Source organism: Brassica napus, chromosome A9 (genome assembly GCF_020379485.1).
Source record: "Brassica napus cultivar Da-Ae chromosome A9, Da-Ae, whole genome shotgun sequence".
NCBI classification, from domain to species: Eukaryota; Viridiplantae; Streptophyta; class Magnoliopsida; order Brassicales; family Brassicaceae; genus Brassica; species Brassica napus.
In genome coordinates, this window is record NC_063442.1 from 34,495,449 (window position 1) to 34,522,895 (window position 27,447).

The following is a 27,447-nucleotide window of genomic DNA, read 5'->3' on the forward strand; positions in this document are numbered from 1 at the left end:
CTGAAATTTCTATAAATTAATAATGTTGGGACTACACCAAAACTATAGCTTTTTATTAATTTATAGAGATATTAATTTATAATATCGAACCAAAAACTCATTTTGAGACTATAAAATTATAGGGCAATTGTCAATAATAGCACATTTTGAAGTTTATGTCTCAAAAATGACACTAGAAAGAGAAAGTCACAAAAATAACATTCATTAAAAGGGTAAAATATCCCTAATATCCTTGGATTAAAATTAAATAAACAAACAAAAATAAATAAAATAAAAATTAAAAAAATAAAAAAAATTTTATATAGTTTCAGATTATATGTTTTCAGATTCGAAATTTTTCTAATTTTTTTTTCAAATTTTTTTTTTTGATTTTTTTTTTATTTTTTTTTCAAATTTTCTTTTTATAATTTAAAAATACTTTTTGTTTTTAAAATTTTTATCTTTTATTTTAGTATTTATTTTTTATAAAATTTTAAACCCTAATTCCAAAACCCCACCCCTTAACTCTAAACCCTAAGGTTTGGATTAATTAACCCAAGGGGTATAAGTGTATATTTACCTCTTTAATGAAACTTATTTTTGTGAATTTGAGCATTGAGTGCTACTTTGAGAACAAAAACTTGGTTTGGTGCTACTCTAGTCTTTTTCTCAAAATTATATTATTTTATAGAGATTTTTAGTGTATATTAATTTATAGAGTATTAATTTAAAGAGGTTATACTATAGTTAGTATTCTGTGTTTCTATTCTGTATTTTTTCTTTATTTAACTTCAAATATTGATTTTTTTCTCATTTTAATATGTAAAGCATATTAATATATGGAAATGAATGATCAACAAAATGTCCATATATCACAGATCGTTTTCGTATTAGATTTCATTTGCATTAGATTCTTCTTGTACATGGAATTTGAAGAGAGAAAGCAAGTGTCGAATATGCATCACAGACATGTTCGGGAATACAGAAGCTCAGACACACACTAGCATATCGTTAATAGGAAACGTACTATTTGGAATGGTCGATATAGTCTTTTTATTTGAAGAGAAGATTGGCATATCAGGCCCTTCAGCACGTTAGAAGCCTAGTCTTGTGGGCTGCAGTTGCATGACATTTTCTTCCTTGTACACGCAGCCCCACATGCGTAACAGAACTTGTGGTTGCAATGTCTGTGAGAAAAAAAAAAAAAAACACAGATAATTAGAGTCGAAGACAAATAATATAAAATCAGTCTCAATAACAAATGTCCAAAATACCTGCAGCTAATGCGTTGGCACCCGCCATTTTTTTGAACGACGGTGGCACACTGGGGACACTTCATCCATCCCTCTGTCTTCACTAAAGACTCGAAAAGCGCAGCGTCAGATGTCAGGTAAGACTGGGACTTCTTGAACTCATCGCACGTCTTCTTGTAGTGCCATGGAACATGGCACTTTTTGCAGAAACACAAGCCGCACTCGACGCACGTGCGTGCTACTGACTTTTGCCGAGGATCAATGGAGAAGCCGAGTGGGAGGTCGCGGTCGGACATCAAAAAGTTACAACAAGGCTTGGGACAGTAGACTCTGTCTAAAACGGGGATGGCCTTCTCCTTCTTGCGGTGGATGATAAGATTAAGAGCATCATCATCAACAATACCTCTACAATCCTCTAGCACAAGTTCTTTCTCGCAACCCGGGTAAGGGCAGAGTAGGGTGTCTCCTCGTGCTAGTTGGGATGAGACACAGTCCCTTATGCACGTAAAGCAGATGCGGTGGAAGCAACCGCTCCTCACCTCAAGTTTGTGACGAGGTGAAACGTGTGCATAGCAGGCTGGACAAGTCTCATACTCATTGTCACCTTCACGCCATGTGGTTTGGGAAGCAATGGCATCTCTTGCGAGCTTAATGAGAGAAGAATTGATGTCTGTGCGCAGAGGGAGTGCCTGGCAAGACGTGAATCTTGCCTGAAGAGGAGCCACTTGCTTCAAAAGTTTTGCTACGACAATGGACTCGTTCGGTGGTGCAGCTTTACCTGTTACCTGTCAGACACAACACATACGTAACTTGTGAAAGGATACTACTGAATAAAAGAAGCAAAAAAAAAAAAAGAAGAGACGTGAGACTTACGTAATCCAAGATGATGGAATCGTCGTCACAGAAGAATTGGATGCTTTTAACACCAAGTTTCAACGCCCAACTCATCCCTTGAATTATGGCAGCCAATTCCGTAGCTTCAGGGTGCGCAGCCAGGACTCGGTGGTTTCTCAGAGCTTTGTTGGTCTCCAATTTCTTCGAGTTATCGTTGGAGTCACAGAGAGACAGGCCTGAACCACCGACCAGCTTCGTATCATCCTTAATAAACTCTTCACTCACCAAACCCTTGGAATATAATCGATAGGTTGACGATTCTCCCAGCGAAACAAGACCAAGCTTCTGCCTCGCCAATTCCAATTCATTATCCATCGTAACTTCTGCTATGCAATTTATAAATCTGATTTGACGCGAAATCAAAACCCGAATCTAAGCGTGAATCAAAAGCTCAGACCAAAGATGCAGCAAGATCGGAGGAAAACCCTAAAAGTGTTCTTAATTAATTATATTGAATTTTTATTTTATTTAGTAAATAATAATATGCATTAATAATATTACAAAATCTATATTTGAAAAAAAAAAGATATTTGATTGAAATCAATAAATATTGAAATCGTATCAAAAGATTGCAATTCTAGCTTGGTTATAAATTAATAGTACTAGGGGGTTTTCCGGGCTACGCCCGGATTTTTTCCTATAGTATTAGTTTAATTTTTATATTTATATTTTTAAAACGAACAAATATGATATACACTGAAACTTGTTATAGAATTATAAACATAAATGTAAATTTAAAACTATTTGAAATCATTTGTTGTGTTTTATTGGAGTTTTATGTAGGATATTAGTAAGATTAATAAAAAGTTAACTAAATTATAACTTAAGATCTATATATATTCTTTATCTTGGTTATTTATTTTTATGTAAAAAATTGTAAAGCTTATAATTAGTACTGTATAAATTTTGATTGGTTTTAAAATTACAAAGTTTTATTTTTGTTACTTGTCTTTAAAAGAAAGCACCACCGACTTGTATACCGGTTCTTTATTTGTTGTTTTCAATTTATCGTTTTAACCAAAATAATTTTGTCAACCTTTTTAACCAAAATTTAAATTTAATATTTATTGTTGCTATTTAATTTCTGTGTTTTTCTTAAGTTTGTTTGTGATAGAAAGAAAATTTTACTTCATGATTTGAAATATTATTAGTTGTAAATTTATAGAAGATTTACTTTCTTACCGTTGTTGATGTAATATTAATTTTACAGTTTCTTATTTTAATTATTTAATTAATCAGATTTTTGGAAATAATTTTGAATATTAATACTATTATTTGATGTTCTAGCTTTTTTTCTGTTTGCTGGATAGTGTTTGTGTGCTCGGTTATTATGCAAGGCTGAGATACTTGCTCAAACATGGTCTTGAATGACCTCTCGAAAACAGGTATGAGTGAGAACTTCAAACCCAACTTAAAAGCTTTCTGAAATTTTATAAATGGTAGATATATATAAAAATTATCATTGTCTAAGGTCTGGAATTAGGTTTAGGTTATCAAAAATGGTAAACCTAAGAGATAAATATGTATATCACATGTAAAAACACTTGAGGTTAAGAAGCACTTTGCAGTTGCACATGTGAGAAATATAGAGCAAACAATATCCATAAATAAATATGAATAATAACTTTTCATATTTTCAATTTATTTATATATATTAAAATTATTAAAGATTATATAAACTATGTTCTAAGGAAAAATATATGTCATAAGATATTTATTAGTTAACCATCTCATGATTAAGCACTGATTTAACGAAGAAATAATTATTAAAACGATACTTCATTTCGAAGTCCACCAAAAGACCAGCTCGCAAAAAATGGAATGCTAGCCCAATTATAAAATGACTGTATCAAGTTTGTAATGGACCAATTTTGATGTTATACCCAAACATTTAAATGATAACACGTTTGTTGAAACTTTGGCTGGGAGAATAGCCAACATGTAATAATAAATTAATCAGCCCATTCATGGCAACCTTTCGCACAATACTTGTTTTCAGACTCTCAGTCAACCTCTCACATAATTTCTTTGTCTCACATAATGACCTGTCTTTTGGGAAAGTAAATCATGAATGTACAATCAGGAGTCAAAATAGAAGTGGAGAGCTTTCGGCTGGAAAGTAAACCGATACAATAAATCCATATAAACGGCTACATAAGAGATGTGTGAAATGAATGGAAGTTAATCTTGAATTCACAGTATCAACTAACCAGTGATCTATCATTCATTTCACAACTCGATGAATTTTTCTAGGTAGGTAACATACACTGTTGGGATTCTTGAGTATTTGAGCTTCATCAGTTACCACGGAACCTGAGAAAGGAAGTCTTGATCCACCAATGCTATATCATACGTTGTCAACAACACATCAAACGGTAACAAAGATTTCTGAAACAAAACAAACAAAACAATATAATTATACACAGCTGATAAACCCAAAGTTTCTTGAGAAAGACAAAAAAATTTACTCTCGTCTTAGAGCCCTTGTTGACATAATCATGCATTACCTTACGCAAATCCCTACAAATCCCTACGGCAATCCTTATCACCAACATACCTAAAAACTTCAAGTTCTGGAGTGAACCTTTTATCTCTTACCCCCAACCATCGGTTATGTTAAAAGAACAAAGCAAAACTGCCAAATCAAGACACAACATTAAACAACACAACATCAGAACTTGTCTTTAAGAAGCAGATCTCATTGACTCAAGAAATGGCCCTCGCAATCCTTGATGAAACTTCAGATAGCTCAAGAAAAAATTGCTTGTAGAGTCTTCCCCAACCGCATTTGCTCCATCTGTAGATTAGACTCAACATAGATACAATCACAAAGAGAGCATTTCAAAAAAGAAACGATGGTGGTACCTCATATCCTGCAAGCAGAATAAAAAAAAATGGATGAACCGGTTTAAGTTTTTGAGTTTGGTTTGTATCAAACAAAAAAGGACGAAGAGTTACCGAGAACGACATTGACGCCAATAAGATATTTGTGTATAAGCCAACAGACTACTTCGATTTGGTGAGTCTGTATATGCAATCGAAGTGATGTAGACATCAACCTTTAGATTACATGGAAGAGAGCTTAAAAATTTTCCAGATGCATTTGCTGTGCCAAAGAGAAAGAGAAGCAGTTAGAGATCAACAAAAAAAAAAGATTTACAATTTTGCATATAAGAAAGAGCTTAGAAACTGAGATAATACTGCTGCTGCGTCCTAAAGCTGCATAGGATCCAACAGTGCGAATAAGTCTTGCTGAGATTGAAGCAGCCATATACTTTGAACCAATTAAAGAAACCCCTACTGCTCATCTACTCTTGTCATCTCTTCTTAGGATCACCGGAAACATATTTAGCAATAGAGATGAAGGTTTGGGTTTGCCCGTCTCGTTCGACCGGCTCGCGGAGGAGACAACATCCTTTTCGTTCGGTTTCTTCGTGGTAAAATCGCCGGAAACGGTTGATTTGCTGTTAGAATTCATGGCTTGAGAGAATTTTGTGTGTCACAAATGTGAGGGAAAATATGAATGATATAAAGAATCTGAGAGGGAGACGAAAGGAACCCATTAATGAGATTTCCAGATGATTCATTGCACACTCATGAATATGGTGTTGATTGAACGATCCGCTGAAGAAGGGGAAAGGGCGAAGAGATGTGATGTCAAAGAGATTAATGGCCTGTCTGTTTTAGGGTTACTGAAGATCGAAGAGTTGAGATGTCGACACTATCCGATTTTCCAGACCTGGGTTCATGACCCACATGTTTTTTTTCCTTTTTACGGTTGAAAAAAATTAACAGCCCAAGATCAGCCCAATCTCGTGTTGACGTGGAGGAATGAATCAACCCTATTGGTTGATTTTAATTGCCGACGTAGACACCCCAGCTATTGAGGATATCTTCCTTTTAATATAGTATAGATGTTTAGAACCGACGAACTCGAGTTTTGAACCCAACGAAACCAGAGATTTTGACCTTTTAATATGTCGTCTCGGTTCGGTTCGGTTCGGTTCAGTATTTTTCCTACGATTGAAATTTTGTGCGGGTCTGGTTAAGGATTGTTTTATGTGAATTTGGGCCGAAGGGTTACGAAAACCCAATCTCTTCGATTTTACTTATAATTGTGATTCTTCTTCTTCGTCATCTTCGATACCACAAGAGCAGCAATCTTCAATTACTCCTGCGCCGCGTTCTCTCTCCCAAAAAAAAAAACTCTCGATCGATTTCCTCCATACCTAGAGTTCCGTTATTTTCCTGTATTCAATCTTCCTACACCTTCACATCTCTCAGGTTTGTCTCCAAATCTCAAACTAAATTAATTTAAGATGATTGGTAGCTCTTATTTCTCTATTTCACAGCTCGTAGAAACCTTAACCTAGATTTTGTATATCCTATAGAGATTTCGATTTCTAGTGTTAGGATATTAGGTAAACGAAACCCAGTAGTAATCGAATCTTAGAAAACCCTAATTTGAAGGCTATGTTCAGATTCAGCTATAGGTTTTACTTGTTAGATAATATAATTGATAGATTTGTAACTAAACCCAGTAAAAAAAATTCAATTTTTACATGATTTTTATTATTCATAGGCTTTTTTTATTTTATGTCTTTGTGTGCAGAGGCTTTAGATGGGTAAGAAGAAGTCAGACGAGAGTGCCCCTCCCGCGAAGGGGAAGCCAAGTGGGAAAGATTCTTCTAAAGAACCCAAAAAGGAGAAGCTTTCTGTCTCTGCGATACTTGCAAGCATGGATCAGAAAGAGGATAAACCCAAGAAAGGCTCTTCATCATCCAGAGCCAGGCCTGCTCCTAAGAAGGATTCTCCCTACGGTGACATGGATCTTCCTTCTTCTGAGGACGAAGACGAAGGAGATTCTGATGAGGAGCAGAGACAGGCTGAAGCCAGGAGGAAGCTGAAGAGCGAACAGAGGCATCTCGATATCTCCGTGACTGATAAGGAGCAGAAGAAGCGAGAGATGAAGGAGAGAGCGGCTCTTCAGGCTATAGAGCTTGCGAAGAGGGAGGCTTTGAGGGATGACCATGATGCTTTCACTGTTGTTATTGGAAGCAAGACTTCTGTGCTTGAAGGGGAAGACACGGCTGATGCGAATGTTAAGGATATCACGATCGAGTCTTTTTCAGTCTCTGCTAGGGGTAAGGAGCTTTTGAAGAATGCTTCTGTTAAGATATCGCATGGGAAGAGGTATGGATTGGTTGGGCCTAATGGAATGGGGAAGTCTACTTTGTTGAAGCTTTTGGCGTGGAGGAAGATTCCAGTTCCGAAGAATATTGATGTTCTTCTTGTTGAGCAAGAGGTGGTTGGTGATGACAAGAGTGCTTTGCTAGCAGTTGTTTCCGCCAATGAGGAGTTGGTTAAGCTGCGGGAAGAAGCTGCAGCGCTGCAGAACTCGTCTTGTGACAACGAAGATGATGATGATGATTCTGGTGAGAAGCTTGCTGAGTTGTATGAGAGGCTACAGATCTTAGGGTCAGATGCTGCTGAAGCACAGGCGTCCAAGATTCTCGCTGGGTTGGGTTTCACAAAAGAGATGCAAGTTAGGCCGACCAAGTCATTCAGTGGTGGATGGAGGATGAGAATTTCGTTAGCTAGAGCTCTCTTTGTGCAGCCTACTCTTCTGTTGTTAGATGAACCCACCAACCATCTTGACCTGAGAGCTGTTCTCTGGTTAGAGGAGTATCTCTGTCGCTGGAAGAAGACGTTGGTTGTTGTTTCGCACGACCGGGACTTCCTCAACACTGTCTGCACGGATATAATTCACTTGCATGACCAGAATCTCCACTTCTACCGTGGTAACTTCGATGGTTTCGAAACTGGATACGAGCAGAGACGCAAGGAGATGAACAAAAAGTTTGAGATTTATGATAAACAGGTGAAAGCAGCTAAGAGATCTGGAAACCGTGCTCAACAGGAGAAGGTAAAGGACAAGGCCAAGTTTACTGCAGCGAAAGAAGCGTCCAAGAGTAAGGGAAAAGGTAAGGCGGTGGATGAGGATGGTCCAGCACCTGAAGCTCCGAGAAAATGGAGAGATTATAGCGTTGAGTTTCATTTCCCAGAACCAACCGAGCTCACTCCTCCTCTTCTGCAGTTGATTGAGGTTAGCTTCTGTTACCCGAACAGGCCAGACTTCAGGCTCTCAGATGTTGATGTGGGTATCGATATGGGTACAAGGGTCGCTATTGTTGGGCCTAATGGAGCTGGAAAGTCCACTCTTTTGAACCTTCTCGCTGGAGATTTAGTTCCGAGCGAAGGTGAAGTGAGGAGAAGCCAAAAGCTGAGGATTGGCAGATACTCTCAGCACTTTGTTGACCTGTTAACAATGGGGGAAACGCCAGTTCAGTATCTTCTTCGCCTTCATCCTGACCAAGAGGGGTTTAGCAAACAAGAGGCTGTGCGTGCTAAGCTAGGCAAGTTTGGGCTACCGAGTCACAACCACTTGACTCCGATTGCGAAACTGTCCGGTGGGCAAAAAGCTAGAGTTGTGTTTACTTCAATCTCAATGTCGAAGCCACACATATTGCTTCTCGACGAGCCTACGAATCACTTAGACATGCAGAGCATAGATGCGTTGGCTGATGCGCTAGAGGAGTTCAGTGGAGGAGTTGTGCTGGTGAGTCACGACTCGAGACTCATATCACGTGTCTGTGAGGATGATGAGAAGAGTCAGATTTGGGTTGTGGAAGACGGAACTGTGTCTTTCTTCGATGGCACGTTTGAAGAGTACAAGGAAGATCTCCAAAGAGAGATCAGAGCAGAGGTTGATGAGTGATGATGGTCTTGTTTGTGTTGTTTGCTTCTAAAGGTAAAACTGAAAAGCTCCTTTTATATTCATAGACTTGAAAAGTTTTGGACTACAGTTTATTTTTAGACATTGTGTGTGTTTTATATACGTTAATGGCATGCAACCATACGTTTTCCCCATGTTACATAGCCGAGTGTAGTATTATGTTTTTTTGGGGGAAGCAAGGAGAACATGTCTTTCGTTTTTAATTTCATGAGTGTGTTTCATTGAGCATAATAAACAACAAGAGTTCCCTTAATTTTGTTGTCTAAAAGTTAATATCTTCTCTTTGATCAAAAAAAAGGAAGTTAATATCTTCTCTTAATTAATAGCCTCTATTCATTCATTGTTCACGCTTCTGTTAAGTGTTTTGAGTTTGTCTGTTGTTGATGGTGGGATGAAACTAGATGGTCAGAGTCAACTAGATTAAAATGTACCAAGATTTTATTCATACATCTTGAAGTAAAAATAGATGGTCTTCATAATTTAACAATTTTAAAATGTGTAGTCTCATTAGTAATTCAAGCTGTAACCTGAAGATATCATCAAAGCTGATTAACATATTGGTAAGATATCCAATTTGGATTTATATGTATTGGAGTCAAATATATTGATCCTTCTAACAACTTATTCATCATAAAGCAAAATCACGAAGTTTTATCTACATGAATCTTTTAAAACTTACTCTTGAGGAGAATACCATACTGAATTACAGAATCAACATTCTTAATATATATATAAGTAGTTACATAACTCCATCTTTCTTCAAGATATAATTTTCAATACAAAATGCACATGCAGATGAGAGAGTGAAGACTAAAGCCAACAAAAACTTATATTCCGTACCGTTGCTGCTGATTATATCATGTGTTTATGGTTTCTGATTCTTGGTAGCTATTTAACATTGGAATGTTTTGGATAATTTTAAATTATAAAGCGCATTAGAAAGTTTGCTAAGAAATAGAGGGTATAATAGCAAACTGTGAAAAACTTCTTCAAAAAAAAAAGATCCAACCAAAAACTTTAACCGCCCTGTCAAAAAAGTTCCCTCCCAAAAACTTTAAAATATTTTAAAAACTCCCACCAAACTTCCAATTTTTAAAACTCGCATCCCATTCACTTCTACCAGATTTCGTTTATTACTCTCGTCACACTCTCTCTCCGTCTCCCATCTCCCATCTCATCGTCTCTCAGGTACTCTTTATCTCTCTCATTGACCAAACTCTTCAGATCTGTTGCTCTTCGGTGTAGTAGTCTTCTTAAATATTTTCTAACTCTATAGATCTGGCACATCATCTTGTTTTGGTTTTAGATCTAGAAGCGAGCAGCATCAATTGCGAGCGAACATGGCAGGCAAAGGAGGTAAAGGTCTCATCGCTACAAAAACCATGGCTGGTAACAAGGACAAAGACAAGGACAAGAAGAAACCCATCACTCGCTCTGCTCGTGCTGGTATTCAGGTAGCTCCCCTTTCAACCCTAGCTTCTTGAAGAATGTTTAAAGTTGACATCTTTATGTCTGATTACTGATGGGTCAGCTCTAATATGTGTTTAAAGTGTTTGGTCTACATTGTTATACGACTTCTGATTATAAAGTCAGAAGCTTTATTTCATTTGTATGTCGGGTTATGATATTTAATGTTATGTATAGATCGGTCTTGTAATGTGGAGCCTTTCTTATATGAAACCTTACTTGGATACTGTTTTTCTTTGTGGTTCGTTTCAGTTTCCGGTGGGTCGTATCCATAGGCAACTCAAGACGAGAGTTTCAGCACACGGAAGGGTTGGTGCCACTGCTGCTGTCTACACGGCTTCGATCCTCGAGTACTTAACTGCGGAGGTTCTTGAGTTAGCTGGAAACGCGAGCAAAGATCTGAAAGTGAAGAGGATAACTCCTAGGCATTTGCAGCTGGCCATCAGAGGAGATGAGGAGCTTGACACGCTCATCAAAGGGACTATTGCTGGAGGAGGTGTGATTCCTCACATCCACAAGTCTCTAATCAACAAGGCCATCAAGGAGTGATTTGTTTTCTTAGGCAGTGTGGTTATGTGGTCTGCTAATTAGTAGCTTATGGTGTTAATGTTTGTGTTTGTTTAGTCTTGGACTGCTTTTCTTTCTCGTAGTTTCTCTGTCAGTGTGTTGAACTCTTCTGGACATCCTCAGATGTACATTAGTTAATCTGAACGCTTAGGCTTCTCGTTTGAGTTAATATTGTTTTTGTTGCTAAACAACCGAAGGAGATAACCCAATTTGAGAATTGATTGTTAGTCTAGGCGCTTAAATTTAAGATACAACTAATTAGCCATGCATATAGGCCCATATAAACCAACCACAATCCATCAAAACTATAAGTAATAAAGATGTTATAGGCCCATATAAAATTGCTGGTTCAGATTCAAGATATATGTAGTGTGTATCTCAGATACCTTCGTCATTGTCTAATTACCAGTGTTTTGAAACCTGGACCTACGGTTGAACCGGTCAACCAGAAAAAATCCGATTTGTATTATGTGAAAAACCTAATATTTAGAAACCTGCAAAAACCCAGTAAAATCTGGAATCCGATACCGGTTGAACCATTGGTCGAATCAATAAATAACTTTTAATTCTTTTTTAAAAAGTTTTTTTATTATGTTTATAGATTATGTTTTATATTCTAAGTTTTCATTAAGAAGTTAGGTGCTAAAAAAAAAAGTTAAATTTTCCTTTTTCCTTTTTTCAGTTTATATTTGTGATTTTTAGATTTTGATAAAGATTTCAATATGTCACCTGAAAGATTTTGATAAAGATTTCAATATGCCACCTGAAGAAAATAGAATGAACGATGATAGAGAGAACCAAAATTAGTTGATGTGATTTGGTGTTAGTTTATTTCTATTATTGACAATTTATTGTAATGATCTTTTATTTTTGGTTTATTTTTTATTTGAAATTTAATTTTTTATTCACATTAGAAATTTATTTATAAATTTTATGTCTTGTGTTTCTTTTTTAGATATCATAACTTTTACTTTGTTAGAAAAAAATTTAAATAGTCTAAACTATTTTTTGATATTTTGTATGTCAAATGTAAATAAAAATATAAAAACTAAAGTTAAGTATTTTCTAAATGGTTTTAAATATAAAATATATACATATCCAAATTATTATTTAATTTTTTTAAAAACATTTAAAAAATATTAAACTTTAGTTTCTATATTTTTATTTACATATCTGATATATTATTATATAATAAAATTTATTTATTTATTAACTTGCGGTTCACCGCGGTCGATCACCAATCCAGTAAGTCGTCCGGTTCACTGTTCGGGTCGGGTTTAAAAATATTGCTAATTACTGTATAGAGGGACACAACAACCTCTTACACAAGCTTACGTTTTCACATTTATATAATTTATCTGAATTCAGAATGGTGGACGATTAAAAGGTGTACTTCTATGTTAAACATTCTGTTAACTAATGAAAACCTTAAAAAAAAACGTGTATACATACATTAACGTTGGTGTCAATGAATTTTTCGGAGTCAAATTGAAGATTTGATGTTTAATATTCTAGTTTTTGGAGACATGAAGATTGACCCACATCGATATTGTGGAAACATGAATATCAAGAAATATTTGGAAAACTCAAATGACAAAAAGATATGGAAAAGATCCACAGGAATATATCTAATATTAAATATGTATCTATTATTTATTATTTTCATGTTTAGGAAATGAGATTATATTAATCACTATATATATAATATATATATATATATATGCACATTGTAACATTTGTCATGTATCAGAGCTTTCATTCCCAATCTTGATAGAATCGACTCATTTTATTATTTTTGTTGACCTTATCTCCTTTAATTTATGTTTATTGATTTTTCTATTTTTAGTTTTATTAGTTTTGATTAAACAAAAAAAGTACGACGTGAACATTTTTGGTAGGCTGTTTTGAAAATCTGGGTTACTGTTTGACCATGTTACATGAGTGTACTTCGTTTTTTCCATTAGTAAAGGTGATCAATTGATTTCACCGCGAGTTTGAACTTGTGATCAAACTATTTCTAGGTTTTGCTAAAAAAAAAAAAAAAAAAATTCTAGGCTATGTTCAAAAATATAATAATTGTATATTTAACGAAGTAATGATGTAGATTTAAAAGTTAATAACTCCATTTATATATGTCTAATAGTTGTTTTTTTTAAAACAGGCCTTAAATTTATAAACATATCTAAAATTTTAAAGTTTTAGATCCTAATATATATATATATATATATATATATTTAAATTAATTTAATTTTTATATTTGGATCATTTTTTAATTCAAAATTTTAATATTATATAGGTTATGGCATATACTCATACAGTTTTACAAAATGTAAGAAATACTTTCAAAAGTAAGTAGAGCAAAACACACAATTTGCGTCTTAATTTGAAAAAAAATGAAAAGGTTTAGTTTTTTTTTTTTGAAAAAAAAAATTTGGACCATTTCTTAATTTGTGCGTGTCATCAAGGGCCATGCTAATCTTTCCTGTATCGTTCTAATTTTATCGGACGTCCCCGAAGGGACAAAAAGGTTTAGTTAGTATCTATGGTTAACACAATTGACTTAGCCAAGCCGACCATGTCCGCCACGTCTACCACGTGGATCATGTTTGTGGAAAAGTACTAAAAGTAAATAACACTAAAATGTTTGTGGGAAATTATATTACTTTTATAAATAATGTTACAGTACACATACGTTTACATAAAACTCATATAACCACATTTTTTTTTTGTAACTGGCATTACATTTAATCAAATTTTCTAAATTACTATGAAAATATATGATAAATCAATATAATTTTCAACTAAAACATGCTTCTAAATCTTTCCAAACTATTCTTGATCTTATGCATTTTTTGTTTATTAATATCATCGATTAATTTTGATCTCCCAACAATTAAACTTTAAATAATACTTGAATTTAGGTATACAATCCATATACAAAACTCATGTTACGTAGATTACATAGTTATCCCTTGCTTGCTAGCATGCCAAGAGTTAGCAATTCATATATAATAGCAATTTACAAAAGACAACGAATAGACCACAAGCAATCTTTGCAGGTATCAGAATAATAGAAAATACATGAAACCACATGAAGGTATTGTACCCATATTATTAATCGACATTCACAAGGAAATTGAAACTGATTGCATACATATTGTATCAAGAAAAAAAAACAAATAAAACTTATTTAAGAATCATATTACTGGTTTTCAGTAATATGAAGGTAGTGATGAAAAATTGTACTTTACATTAAGAAAAAATAAGGTGATAGTAGTGGGACACTTGTAATCCACCTTAGGGGGATAGTAAGTAGTATGATGGTGGTGAAGAGCCGTAAACATATAGTGCTAGAGAAGACGTATAGTTAATCTTTGTTGATGGGAAGGAATATGGTGGTGTTGGTGAGAAACTGTAGATATATAGTATTGGAGGAGATTTGTAGTCTATCTTTCGTGATGGAAAATAGTACGGAGGTAGTAGAAAATTGTGGATATAACAGTAGCGGAGGAGTGTTGTATTCTACCTTCGGAGATGGTGAATATGATGGGAGTGGTGGCAAGCTATATGTATATGGTTCATAGGCAGCAACCAGTGTCGCCATGATGGTAACGCTTAGAGCGTAAATGAGATGGGCTGAAGGCATGCTAGAGGAAGATCTCATATTTGTGATTTATTTTTCTCTACCTAAGTTGGTTGATTTTTCTTGTTTTGGTTTTGTGTTGCTAGGGAGCACATGGGTTTATATAGCAATTTTTTTTCTCTAAATCCAGCTACAATATCTTTTTCCCTGTTTTTGACTCCATCCAGATAAATCTTGGAGGTATGTCTACACGATCCTAGTAGGAGACGTGCACGAACGTTTAGAGAACGACTTAAAGAAACTTGATGGTTCCTCTAAATCCCTTCGTGGCATTTCTTGAAATTCTCTACATTTTTCGGAGGGTATTTACAAAATATGGAACTTTATAGTTTGAAAGGTTTTTTTTTTCAATTTTATTGTAATAATGAAGAAAACGTTCCCATTGGCAGCTCTTGTGCCCTTTATTTACGAAAAACTTGCAAATGAGTTTATAATATAATTAACCAATAGCACTATAGCAGGAATGCAATAGGTCGAGCTTCGCTCCTTTTGGAATAATGATTTGTAAGAACTTGCTAATTTTAGCGAAGAATGATACTTTAGGTCCGACAAGACGATGATTCAAATTTTGAAACATGGTGTGTTTTTTTTTCCAACAGAATAAGTACTAATTCAAATTAACTTTAGTCTCTGTCGGATACATCAAAGCTACTTTGTCGGAAATCAAAAACTTTTCTTCCGTAGTCTGCATAATTATTTAATAAAATCGGTTTTTTCGGGACTTAAAACCTGGATTTCCTGTAATCTGCAATAAATTGCATAGTCTGGAATTCGAACCCCAGATTTGAGTGGGTGTAAAAGCCTTTAAACCTTAACCAATAGGCTATGGTGCTTCCACAGAAACATGGTGTGTTTTTTTTCTAAGTAAACTAGTCTGCATTGATTTTACAGAAAGAAAAATATCTGAGTAAATATTTTGTTGCTATTTATTTATTTTGTTTAGAGAAAAGCATATAGTGATTTAATGTTGCGAATTTGCCAAAACAACCGTTCTACTATCGTTTTACAAAACAACAAAAAGCTGTAATATAAAATTTTCTTTGTAGCAAACAAATGAAAAAGTAATATCTTTTACCTTTTTCATTCACAGTATAACTGTTTTCGCTATTAGAAATTCCTTGTCAATCTCTGCTTTGATTGGATAAGTTGCGTAGGATTCACCGTTCGAGATTAGCGACTCAAGGACATCTCCAATGATACACAATAATTTTCCCTATTTTTTATTCTATAATAAGATAATTCTATTTAAAGTTGAATTTGCCCCAATAGTTCAGTATATAATAGAATTACTTAGAGTGAAATATAGAGTCATGTTGATTTTTCACTTCAAATATATAGTATAAAAACAATATTACTCTATATTCCACTCTATTATATAGTGAACTATTGGAGCAAATCCAACTCTATAATAGAGTTATATAATAGAGTTACTATATTTTACAGTAAAATATAAATAAAATTATTGTGTACCATTGGAGATAGTCTAAATTAGGGATGACAATCAAGGACCTGGACCGTGGGCCTAGCCCGTAAAGGCTTGCTGCAGGGCGGGATTGGGCCTCTCTTTGGTAAGCCCGCAAAATTGTGGGCCTCGCGGGACGGGTTCAAAGCAGGACGGGTCGAAAGCGGGACAGGTCGAACGCATGATGGGCTTAACCTGCGGGATTTTGAAGACTCGCAATCCTAATTCCCCATTTCTGCTTTTGCCTAAAACATTGAGAGAGAGAGAGAGAGAGAGAGAGAGAAGGCGATTCGACGTTATGTAGCTCCGGTGATGGTGGTTTCATGGTCGATGATGCTTCCGGTCTCCCAAGCGCCTTCGATCTGCACCGGTGGAGCTTCTTCGAGTCATCATAAGAAGTTTGAAAACTCATTTTCCACGGAAGAAGAATATCTAGTTCCCGCCATGGGTTCTTCATAATTTTTCCTATATGTATTTGTTCACATTATCATACATTTTGGAGTTTTAGGTTTCAATATATCTCTAACTAACTTCTATTATTCTTATTTGCAGAAGATGAAGTTGATGGTGAAAAAGAGAAATTTCCATCTTTTTGTCGCTTGTTGGTGATAAAGATGAAGAACAAGAAGTGTGATTGGTGTTTTCTTTTTATTTATTTTTGGGATTAACATCTTTGATTTGGTGTTGGTTTTATTAAATTTGGATTCAGAAAACTAAAGCATTTGTTATGAATTTATGAGATAATATTTGGATTCAGCAACTAAAGTATCGTTTATTTTTAAAATGTTTGGAGTCTAACAAAAATAAATAAACTAGTGTTTTGATCCAACTAAAATCTTCAACTAATGACGGTTACAAGACGGTTACTGGCGATTTTCTGGGCGATCCTGTTGCTCCCCCAGATCCTGTGTTTTCTCACCACGATCTTAGTGGTTGGAGTAGTTCGAGTATGTGCTTGTGGGTTACTTGCACGTTGTACACCCACTTTGCCTTCAGTTTCCATGTTGGGAATCTTTTTCCAATGTGATGTATGCGGTTTATTGCATTCTACAAAGGCTATATATAAATGGCCATGGGAAATTGGCTTACCACTGTCTAATTTTTTGAAAGTCTTATCTCTTCCTTTCATTAAGCAAACAATGACAGAAAATGTTCGCCGTGCGCTTCAAGACATTGATCTAGGAAGTAATGATGCTCCCTTTGTTCTGCCCTCTGATGTTGTTAGTCGTGCTGCTGAAGAAAATCGTTTCATTTTGGTGGGGCGTCCCTCTATGCCCAGAAAACAGAACCTGAGAGGAATCATAGCAACTATGCCTCGGATTTGGGGTCTTGATGGTTTGGTTCGTGGGCGTGTCATGGAAGGAAGACGTTTCCAATTCATCTTTCCAAGTGAAGAAGCGATGGAAACCGTGATCAGACGTGGCCCGTGGGCCTATGCTGATCGCATGCTTACTCTCCAGAAATGGACCCCGTTAATGGATATGGAGTTGCTGAACTTTATACCATTTTGGATCCAAGTTCGTGGAATTCCATTCCAGTATATGAACAGAGAAGTTGTCATCAACATTGCGAGGCTCATGGGTCAATACATCCAAGTCGATTACAATGAGGAAGCTGGTGGGCGTCTTGAGTTTGTCCGTTTCAGACTCAATTGGGATATCAGCCAACCACTTAAATTCCAACGCAACTTTCAATTCACTCCGGGAGTCAACACTTTGCTGAAGTTTCACTATGAAAGACTTAGAGGTTTTTGTGAAGTCTGTGGCATGATCACGCATGATTCCGGACGTTGTCTCATCCAGAATGGCGGCCCTGAGGAAGGTCTTGACGATGAGAATGATGAGGGTAATGATGAACAAGGTCCGGGTGATCAGCCACATGGTAATGTTGGAGTTCTCATTGAGGAGATCAATAATGCTGATAACATCCAAGGAGTGGATGACAATGTTCCTGAGGCACCAGACGGTGTTAATGATGGTCAGGATCATATGAATGAAGCAGAAGATGGTGATGAGAAATCTGATGCTTCTTCTTATACTGATGATGCGGAGTTCTGGAACCCCTCGGGTAAAACCTCTCTGTTCTCGGAGGAATTTGAAATGGAGGAGATGTACTCGATCACACCATTTGCTGATAGACGTGATGGACGAGAATCTCTCAAGAGGAAAGCTTGGATGGCTAATGCAGAGAACAACAAGATGATGCTGTCAAAGAAGATTACTCATATTGGAGAAACAAGCAAGGCTGGGGATGCTAAAAGGAAGAAGAAAGATTCAGTGCTTGGAGCTGCAGAGGACGCTGAAGGTAAGATTCAAGAGGGAGACGGAAACAACACTTTGAGAGGCGCGGTGGGCCCTGAACCACCACTGCCCCCATGAAAGTAACCTGTTGGAACTGTCGAGGTTTAGGCAGTGACTCGACAGTTCGACGCCTTAAGGAGATCAATAGAAAGTATCTCCCGGACATCATTTGCCTGTCTGAAACCAAACAACAAGATGATCATATCAGAGATGTGGGTGCTCAGCTTGGCTTTATTCATTCTGTTTCAGTTCCTCCACGAGGTCTTAGTGGTGGTTTAGTTATCTATTGGCATCAGCATGTACAGCTTTCAATTTTAAGTTCTTCTCCTAATCTTATCGATTGTAAAGTCAGTATTAATGGAAGCAGTTCTTTCTATTTCTCGTTTATTTACGGTCAACCAAATCAGAGTTTGCGTTCACAAGTATGGGAAAGGATAGACCGGCTTGGTATTGGAAGAAGAAACGCACCATGGATACTATTAGGTGATTTCAATGAAATCCTTGGTAACCATGAGAAGATAGGAGGAAGAGAAAGGCCAGTGATATCTTTCCAAGATTTCCGAAATATGATCAGAAACAACAACCTTCAGGATCTGAAGTCTGTTGGTAATCGATTCTCTTGGGTTGGAAAACGTGGCACGCACGACATTCAATGTTGCCTTGATAGAACAATGGCTAATAGACTATGGCTTCAAGAATTCCCGGCCTCTGAAACAGAGTTCTTGGAGATAGGTGAATCTGATCATCGCCCTCTAGTCACCTTTATCTCACATGAGAAAGATGAACCAAAACGGGTTTTCAGATATGATAGTAGACTCTCAAACAAAGAAGGTTTCAATGAGTCAGTCTATAGAGGATGGAAGGGTTCAGGGCAGACGCAACTGCTACAACAACCTTTAGCACAAAGACTAAGACAATGTAGAAGTCAAATCTCTATATGGAAGAAACACAACAGGAGCAACACTGAAGAACGAATACAAGATTTAAGAGGTAGACTTGATAGAGCTATTACTACAGCTGCATCAACTCACGAGATAAATACAGTTAGAGAGGAGTTGAATCAAGCCTATATTGAGGAAGAAATCTTCTGGAAACAAAAGAGCAGGGTGATGTGGTTAAGAGCTGGTGACAAGAATACCAAATATTTTCACTCCATTGCGAAGGTGAAAAGAAATAGATTGAATCTCTCATCTATCCAGGATAGTAACGGAGTAGTCCACCGAGGTCAAAGACAAATTGCTCAAGTTGCACAAGAGTATTTTCAAAATTTATTTGAAAATTCTAACGCCAATACTTCACTCTATCCTGAAGTCTTTGGAAGCTTCCAGCGACGAGTAACTAATGAGATGAATGCTGATCTGATTAAGGAAGTCTCAGAGGAAGAAATCAGAGAGGCTATGTTTGATATTGGTGCTCACAAAACGCCTGGTCCGGATGGATTCTCAGCCGTCTTCTACCATCAATATTGGGAAGACATTAAAGAAGATATTATTACGGAAGTTAAGGGATTTTTCCAGGAAGGTAATCTTGATCCTCAGCTGAATCATACTAATCTGTGTCTGATCCCCAAAGTTTATCCCCCAACTGGAATGACTGAATTTAGACCCATTGCTCTTTGTAATGTGGCCTATAAAGTCATTTCAAAAGTTTTGGTGAATCGGTTAAAGCAACACTTAAGTGGCATGATCAGTGAAAATCAGGCTGCATTTATCCCGGGGAGGATGATCACTGATAATGTCATTATTGCTCATGAGGTCTTTCATAGCCTCAAAGCTCGGAAGCGACAATCTACTTCCTATATGGCCATCAAAACTGATATCACCAAAGCTTACGACCGGCTACAATGGAGCTTTTTGGAAGAAACTATGAAGCATATGGGTTTTGATAGTATATGGATTGGATGGATAATGACGTGCATATCTTCTGTTACTTATTCAGTCTTGATTAATGGATCACCAGAGGGTCATATTGTTCCACAGAGAGGTATAAGACAAGGAGACCCTCTTTCTCCTTATCTCTTTATCTTGTGTGCAGAAGTATTATCTCACATGATGAATGTTGCAATGTCTGAGAGATCCTTGGGAGGCATCAAGATTTCAATCCAAGCACCGGCAGTAAACCATCTGCTATTTGCTGATGACTCTCTCTTTTTTGCTCTAGCTAATGAGAGGGCTGCAAAGAAAATGAAGAAGATATTTGAAGTTTATGAAGCAATGTCGGGTCAGGCGGTTAATCTGAATAAGTCTTCTATTACTTTTGGTTCAAGAGTCTCTCCGATTACCAAAACAAAGATGAAACACATTTTAGGCATCAACAATGATGGTGGAATGGGGAAATACTTGGGATTGCCAGAGCAGTTTGGGAGACGAAAGAGTGAAATGTTTCATTACATTATTGAGAAGGTTAAAAAGATTACGCAAGGATGGCATCAGAAATTTCTCTCACCAGGTGGTAAAGAGATTCTGCTCAAAGCTGTAGCCCTGGCTATGCCTATCTATAGTATGAATGTTTTTAAACTCACAAAAGAAATATGTGAAGAGATAAATGGAATACTAGCAAGATTCTGGTGGGGCTCAGGAGAAAAGAAAGGGATTCACTGGTTTTCTTGGAAGAAGATGGGTCTACCTAAAAGAGAAGGGGGATTAGGATTTCGAGATTTGGAAAATTTCAACCAAGCATTACTTGGGAAGCAAGTTTGGAGAATTATGCAACATCCAGAGTGTCTTATGGCTAGGATTCTACGAGCTCGTTACTTCCCTGATGGAGACATACTAAATGCACGTTTACAAAAGAAAGCCTCTTATGCTTGGAAATCTCTTCTTCATGGGAGAAACTTGGTGAAACAAGGGATGAGATTTATCATTGGTAATGGTGAACTGATCAACATGTGGACTGATCCTTGGATTCCAGACCATCCACCAAGACCACCGCGTCCACTGAACCAGACAGAGGAGATATGCAAGGTTAATGAGTTCTTCTCAGTAGACCGTAACCATTGGGATGAAAGGAAACTGAGAGAGAGAATTCATCCGGAAGACGTTGATAAAATTCTGGCAATTAAGATCAGCTCCAAAGCACAACAAGATTTGATGGGTTGGCACTATAATGAAGACGGTATCTACTCAGTTAAATCAGGGTATTGGGTTAGTTCTCATCAACAAGAACAAGGTCTAATATATCAAATCCCAGGGAGTATTGTACTCAAACAAAGAATTTGGAAACTGAAATCTCCACCAAAACTACAACACTTCCTATGGCGTATGCTATCTCAGTGTCTACCAGTTGGTTCTAATCTAAAGCGAAGACATGTAGTGCCAGATGATGTCTGTCAAAGATGTTTCCAGCAAGAGGAGTCAGAATTACATGTGTTTTTTGAATGTCCGTATGCGAAGATGATATGGAGAGCTTCTGGTTTGGATAATGCAGTTATAAACAGCTCTACATCGTCTTTTGAGGATAAGATTCAAGAATGTATCAACATAGGTACATCAACAAGATTGATACATTTTCAAGATCAACCTATTTGGATCCTTTGGCGATTATGGAAAAGTAGAAATATGCTGATTTTTCAACAGAAAGATATACCATGGAGGTCTCTAATCCGACAAAGCAGAGAAGATGCTAAAGAATGGTTTGATACAACTCGGAACATCGGTTTGTCTACTCAACAAGGAAGGAATATTCCAGTTAGGTCAAGGGATACAAGATGGGCAAAACCACCTAGAGGATGGATGAAAATTAATGTCGATGGAAGCTTTATTAATAATACAATGAAGAGTAAAGCTGGTTGGGTATTGCGTGATTCAGAAGGAAGATATCAAGGTGGAGTTCAAGCAACTGGAAGATGTGTTAATAATGCCTTGGAAAGTGAACTACAAGCTATACTAATGGCAATGCAACATGCTTGGAGTAGGGGTCACTTAAAAATCTGCATTGAATCTGATAATCGAAAAGCGGTGGATATAATTAATGGTTTAACACTTCATTTCGATGCTTACAACTGGAAACGGGAAATACAATGGTGGAAACAACAATTTCAGACAATACAAATACAATGGGTTGGAAGAGAAGGCAACAAAGTGGCAGATAAGTTGGCAAAACATCAGATTGACGACAATGTATCTTTTAAATATCATTACTATGTTCCTAGATTTATAACTTCTGAATTGCATAATGATTATGTAAACTCAATATAATCTTAATAAAGTTAGTGTTTAAAAAAAAAAAAATCTTCAACTAACAAGTGTATTGTCTTATCCAGTTCAATCATCGACTAAACTCACTTATTGATGCATCATGAAACTGATAAAGCGTCATGAATCATGTCTTGAAGCGTTCAGTAGCCATATGTCCGTTTGTAATTCTATGTCCCGCGGGCCGATCCGCAAAGGCCTACATATTTTGCAGTACGGGTTTAGTCAGTCATTTTGAGGACCACAGCCCGTGCGGACCTGACCCGCCGTGACCCACTCGAAGACGAGTCCGCTACGGTACGGGACGGGACGGATCAACCTGTTTGACATTCCTAGTCTAAACACGACTTGGTGTGACTGATTTTCTTTTATACTAGCCAAAAAAAAGTTTGTTTATACATACATTAAAAAAATCGACTGAAAATTTTAAATGTCCTTTCATACTGGGCGTTTGAATCGATGGACTGAGTAACTTAATTATGTTCTGGACCAGACATGTCCTCACGGCTAAGTTGAAATAACCTGCAAAGCTTATTTTTCTGTTTCCAACATATGCAATGGAGGTATCATGAGGGCCTGTGAAGTATCATGCAAGGGAGGATTCAGGAGTTTGGGGATAATTATGAAATGGAACTTCAAGAACCTGCCTTGTCTTACACATTATGCGATGTGTCTTTCCAAAGCTCTGATACCTCACCATGCATATCTGCAGGGCCGGGCCTGAATAAAAGCCCATCAAGCATGTGCTTGGGGCCTGACGAAAATATATATATTTTAGGGGCCAAGTATAATCATAAAAAGCATGTAGCTCTATTGGTAACATTGTTATATTTGTGGGAATGGACCCGAGTTCAAGTCTTCTCAGCCACAACTTTTAATATTTTTACTGTTTTTTGAAACAAAAGGGCCAAAAATATCTTTTTGCTTGTGGGCCAATATTTTTCAGGTCCGGCCCTGCATATCTGTAAAAGAACATATACACAGCTCGTAAGCATCATTAGCCCAAAAGGACCTTGCTGGCTCTTCTCTCCTTTCCATTTCACAGCTTCAAGTTTCAAGATATATTTAATGTATCTCCATACATTCATCATTGTCTAATTTACTGTGTAGGGAGACAACAGCCTCTTCCCACAAGCTTACGTCTTACATTTACGTTTGTCATTGTATCTCAACACAAATGGTGGATGATTAAAAGATCTACCGTATCAGTATTCACTACGTTTCCATTTTCGGGAGTTTTATGACTTTATCGACGTCAATATATTTTCAGTCAAACTGAAGACTTATTGTTAGTTTTCTGGCGCTAGACTTTGTTGCATGCACAATCATGTTTCCAAACAAGACTACAATGGAATTTTAAATAATCTTTGCAATTTAGGTATGCAATCCATATACAAAACTCATGTAACCAGGATTACGTAGTTGTTCAAAACTACCATGTCAAGAATAAGCAATTCATAATCACAATTTGCAAATGACTACAGATAGACCACAAGCAATCTTTGCAGAAATTTAATAACAGAAAACACACAAAACCATATGAAGGAATTATAACCAAATTATTAAGACATTCCCAAGAAAATTAAAATTGATAGCATACATGTTATAACAAGAAATGAAATATGAAATCACATAACATTCAATAGCTCATTTAAGAGTAGCATTTACTGGTTTTCAGTAATATGTAGCTGGTGGTGGTGGAGATTTGTACTCAACTTTTGGAGAAGGAGAATAATAAGGTGGTGGTGGAGAACTGTAGACATATGGAGGTGGAGGGGACTTGTAGTCTACTTTAGGGGATGGAGAGTAGTATGGTGGTGGGGGTGGAGAGTTGTAGACATATGGTGGTGGAGGAGACTTGTAGTACACCTTAGGTGAAGGTGAGTAGTATGGTGGTGGTGGTGAGCTGTAAACATATGGTGGTGGAGGAGACTTGTATTCAACCTTAGGAGACGGTGAGTAGTATGGTGGTGGTGGTGGTGAGCTGTAAACATATGGTGGTGGAGGAGACTTGTAGTACACCTTAGGCGAAGGTGAGTAGTATGGTGGTGGTGGAGAACTGTAAACATATGGTGGTGGAGGAGATTTGTATGTTACTTTTGGTGAAGGAGCATAACATGGAGGAGGTGGTGGGCAGACACATACATGCGGGTGTGGTGGAGATTTGTAATGAACTTTAGGGGATGGTGAATAGTATGGTAGTGGTGGAGAGCTGTAGACATATGGTGGTGGAGGGGATTTGTAATGTACCTTTGGAGAAGGAGAGTAGTATGGTGGTGGTGGAGAACTGTAAACATACGGTGGTGGAGGAGACTTGTAGTGTGCCTTAGGAGAAGGTGAATAATATGGTGGTGGTGGAGAACTGTAGACATACGGTGGTGGAGGAGATTTGTATACAACCTTAGGAGATGGAGAATAATATGGTGGTGGAGGAGAACTGTATACATACGGTGGAGGAGGAGACTTGTACTCAACTTTAGGAGATGGTGAGTAGTATGGTGGTGGTGGTGGGGAGCTGTAAACATATGGTGGTGGAGGAGATTTGTAATCTACCTTGGGAGATGGAGAATAGTATGGTGGTGGTGGTGAGTTGTAGACATATGGTGGAGGAGGAGACTTGTACACAACCTTAGGAGATGGGGAATAATATGGTGGTGGTGGAGAGCTGTAGACATACGGTGGTGGAGGAGACTTGTACTCAACCTTAGGAGATGGTGAATAATATGTTGGTGGTGGTGGAGAACTGTAGACATATGGTGGTGGAGGAGATTTGTAATCAACCTTTGGTGATGGCGAGTAGTATGGAGGTGGTGGTGGAGAACTGTAAACATATGGTGGTGGAGGAGATTTGTATTCAACCTTGGGAGATGGTGAGTAGTATGGTGGTGGTGGTGGGGAACTGTATACATACGGTGGAGGAGGAGACTTGTACTCAACTTTAGGAGATGGTGAGTAGTATGGTGGTGGTGGTGGGGAGCTGTAAACATATGGTGGTGGAGGAGACTTGTATTCAACCTTAGGAGATGGTGAATAGTATGGTGGTGGTGGAGAACTGTATACATATGGTGGTGGAGGAGACTTGTACTCAACTTTAGGAGATGGTGAGTAGTATGGTGGTGGTGGTGGTGAGCTGTAAACATATGGTGGTGGAGGAGACTTGTATTCAACCTTAGGAGATGGTGAATAGTATGGTGGTGGTGGTGGAGAACTGTAGACATACGGTGGTGGAGGAGATTTGTAGTCTACCTTTGGTGATGGAGAGTAGTACGGAGGTGGTGGTGGAGAGCTGTAGACATACGGTGGTGGAGAAGACTTGTACTCAACCTTAGGAGATGGTGAATAATATGGTGGTGGTGGTGGAGAACTGTAGACATATGGTGGTGGAGGAGATTTGTAATCTACCTTTGGTGATGGAGAGTAGTACGGAGGTGGTGGAGGAGAACTGTATACATATGGTGGTGGGGGAGACTTGTACTCGACTTTGGGAGATGGTGAGTAATATGGTGGTGGTGGTGGAGAACTGTAGACATATGGAGGTGGGGGAGATTTGTAATCAACTTTAGGTGATGGGGAATAGTAAGGAGGTGGTGGGGAACTGTAGACATACGATGGAGGAGGTGATTTGTAGTCAATCTTTGGTGATGGAGAATAGTATAGTGGTGGTGGTGGTGAAGAACCGTGGATATATGGTAGGGGAGGAGTGTTATATTCTATCTTTGGAGATGGTGAATATGACGGGAGTGGTGGCAAGCTGTATGGTTCATACGCAGCAACCATTGCTGCCATGATGATAACGCCTAGGGCGTAAGTGATATGGGCTGAAGGCCCCATCCTGGAAGAAGGTCTCATTCTGATTTTTTTTTTCTTACCAACGTTTAGGTTGGTTAGTTTTTCTTGTTTTTGTTTGTGTTGTAAGGAATGGGGTAATGAGTTTATATTGAAGAGTCTACAGCAGGTGAAACCAATAAGAACACAAAGGATTCAAGACCAACTGTCTCTTTATTAAGAATCACTTAAACAATCTTTTACAAAGACTTGTCTAATCCGAATTACACAACGCCACACGCGGCTTGTCACGGACCAATTCTTAATCTACCCTTTGCGTGAACCAACCCCTGTTGATCACGTTTACAAATCACTCACTTTCTGAAACCCCAAAACCCCTGTTTGTGTTTCTGTGAGAATATATCGTTGAAAGCTTAACCTAATCCTAAGTCTAAGCTTTCCTATATATTGCCACCAATTCTTTCCAATTGTGCAATATCTATTTTCCTAAAAATCAGCATCACCAAATCTTCCAATTTGTGATCTGAGGATCTTCTAGTTTGTGAATCACGTCCAAACAAGATCAGCCAATGGGAACTCTCCACGTCATCACGTCTTAGTTCCTTTTGTCCACGTCGATGTGTTACACATTATCGTCCATGTGTAACACAACAGCAACACGCCAAACTTCAATATTCTTTGAATCTGTCCGAGCCATACTCCAAAGAACCATGTCAATCAACACTCTTTCTGTGTCAATGCACCAGCATGTCAAGCTCCAGATCCCTGAGCTTACACTCTCCCCCTTTTTATCTGAATATGTCAATCTCTAGAAATCTGCAAGCATCAACTCACAAACACATAACCAGTGAAGCGCAGAAGCAATATAATTCACTAAACCATCAGTCACAGAACAATATGTGAGTTGCTCAAATTCTCAAGCAGGTACAGTGTAAAAGTACCTACAATAGTTCTAGATAATTAATCAATCTTTTACACGATCCTCCCCCTGCTTGTAACCCCATAACCAGATTCTACTTGATTGCATATTCTGATAAAACTAACCGGTTCACAAAGAGGATACTTACCTGGATTTACATGAGTCGCATGATCATGGAGAGGAATGAC

The 27,447-nt window shown here is 37.4% G+C and overlaps 5 protein-coding genes, 1 long non-coding RNA gene and 1 pseudogene across 8 annotated transcripts; 3 read left to right on the top strand and 4 right to left on the bottom strand.

The window, feature by feature from the left end:
• Positions 1–1,031: 1,031 nt before the first annotated feature.
• LOC106413201 (E3 ubiquitin-protein ligase RSL1) lies at positions 1,032–2,441 on the bottom strand. Its single transcript, XM_048740531.1, has 3 exons — positions 2,106–2,441; positions 1,254–2,020; positions 1,032–1,166 (listed from the first exon to the last, which is right to left on the bottom strand). The coding sequence occupies exons 1-3, from the start codon at positions 2,439–2,441 to the stop codon at positions 1,082–1,084; spliced, it is 1,188 nt and encodes a 395-aa protein (XP_048596488.1). The 3' UTR covers positions 1,032–1,081.
• Positions 2,442–4,194: 1,753 nt separating this feature from the next.
• On the bottom strand, positions 4,195–5,964 carry LOC111200323. 3 transcript variants are annotated; one of them, XR_007316552.1, is made up of 4 exons: positions 5,328–5,964; positions 5,085–5,232; positions 4,634–4,999; positions 4,195–4,514 (listed from the first exon to the last, which is right to left on the bottom strand). It is a non-coding gene; the product is annotated as an uncharacterized LOC111200323 (long non-coding RNA). The 3 variants fall into 3 exon arrangements; XR_007316553.1 differs by having other exon boundaries at positions 4,595–4,999; positions 5,328–5,868; XR_007316554.1 differs by having other exon boundaries at positions 4,684–4,999; positions 5,328–5,857.
• A 197-nt stretch (positions 5,965–6,161) lies between these two features.
• LOC106415035 (ABC transporter F family member 4) lies at positions 6,162–9,175 on the top strand. Its single transcript, XM_013855643.3, has 2 exons — positions 6,162–6,410; positions 6,739–9,175. The coding sequence occupies exon 2, from the start codon at positions 6,748–6,750 to the stop codon at positions 8,902–8,904; it is 2,157 nt and encodes a 718-aa protein (XP_013711097.1). The 5' UTR covers positions 6,162–6,410; positions 6,739–6,747; the 3' UTR covers positions 8,905–9,175.
• A 737-nt stretch (positions 9,176–9,912) lies between these two features.
• Positions 9,913–11,125, top strand: LOC106415036 (histone H2A variant 1-like). The gene is made up of 3 exons (XM_013855644.3): positions 9,913–10,110; positions 10,229–10,376; positions 10,642–11,125. The coding sequence occupies exons 2-3, from the start codon at positions 10,263–10,265 to the stop codon at positions 10,936–10,938; spliced, it is 411 nt and encodes a 136-aa protein (XP_013711098.1). The 5' UTR covers positions 9,913–10,110; positions 10,229–10,262; the 3' UTR covers positions 10,939–11,125.
• Positions 11,126–13,381: 2,256 nt separating this feature from the next.
• Positions 13,382–13,477, bottom strand: LOC125578896 (annotated as a pseudogene).
• A 2,869-nt stretch (positions 13,478–16,346) lies between these two features.
• On the top strand, positions 16,347–18,570 carry LOC106413635. Its single transcript, XM_013854372.3, has one exon. It carries the CDS (start codon positions 16,907–16,909, stop codon positions 18,437–18,439), a length of 1,533 nt encoding a protein of 510 aa, XP_013709826.3. The 5' UTR covers positions 16,347–16,906; the 3' UTR covers positions 18,440–18,570.
• Positions 18,571–23,992: 5,422 nt separating this feature from the next.
• Positions 23,993–26,462, bottom strand: LOC125575213 (extensin-2-like). The gene has a single exon (XM_022691122.2). It carries the CDS (start codon positions 26,401–26,403, stop codon positions 24,229–24,231), a length of 2,175 nt encoding a protein of 724 aa, XP_022546843.2. The 5' UTR covers positions 26,404–26,462; the 3' UTR covers positions 23,993–24,228.
• Between the last annotated feature and the right edge of the window lie 985 nt (positions 26,463–27,447).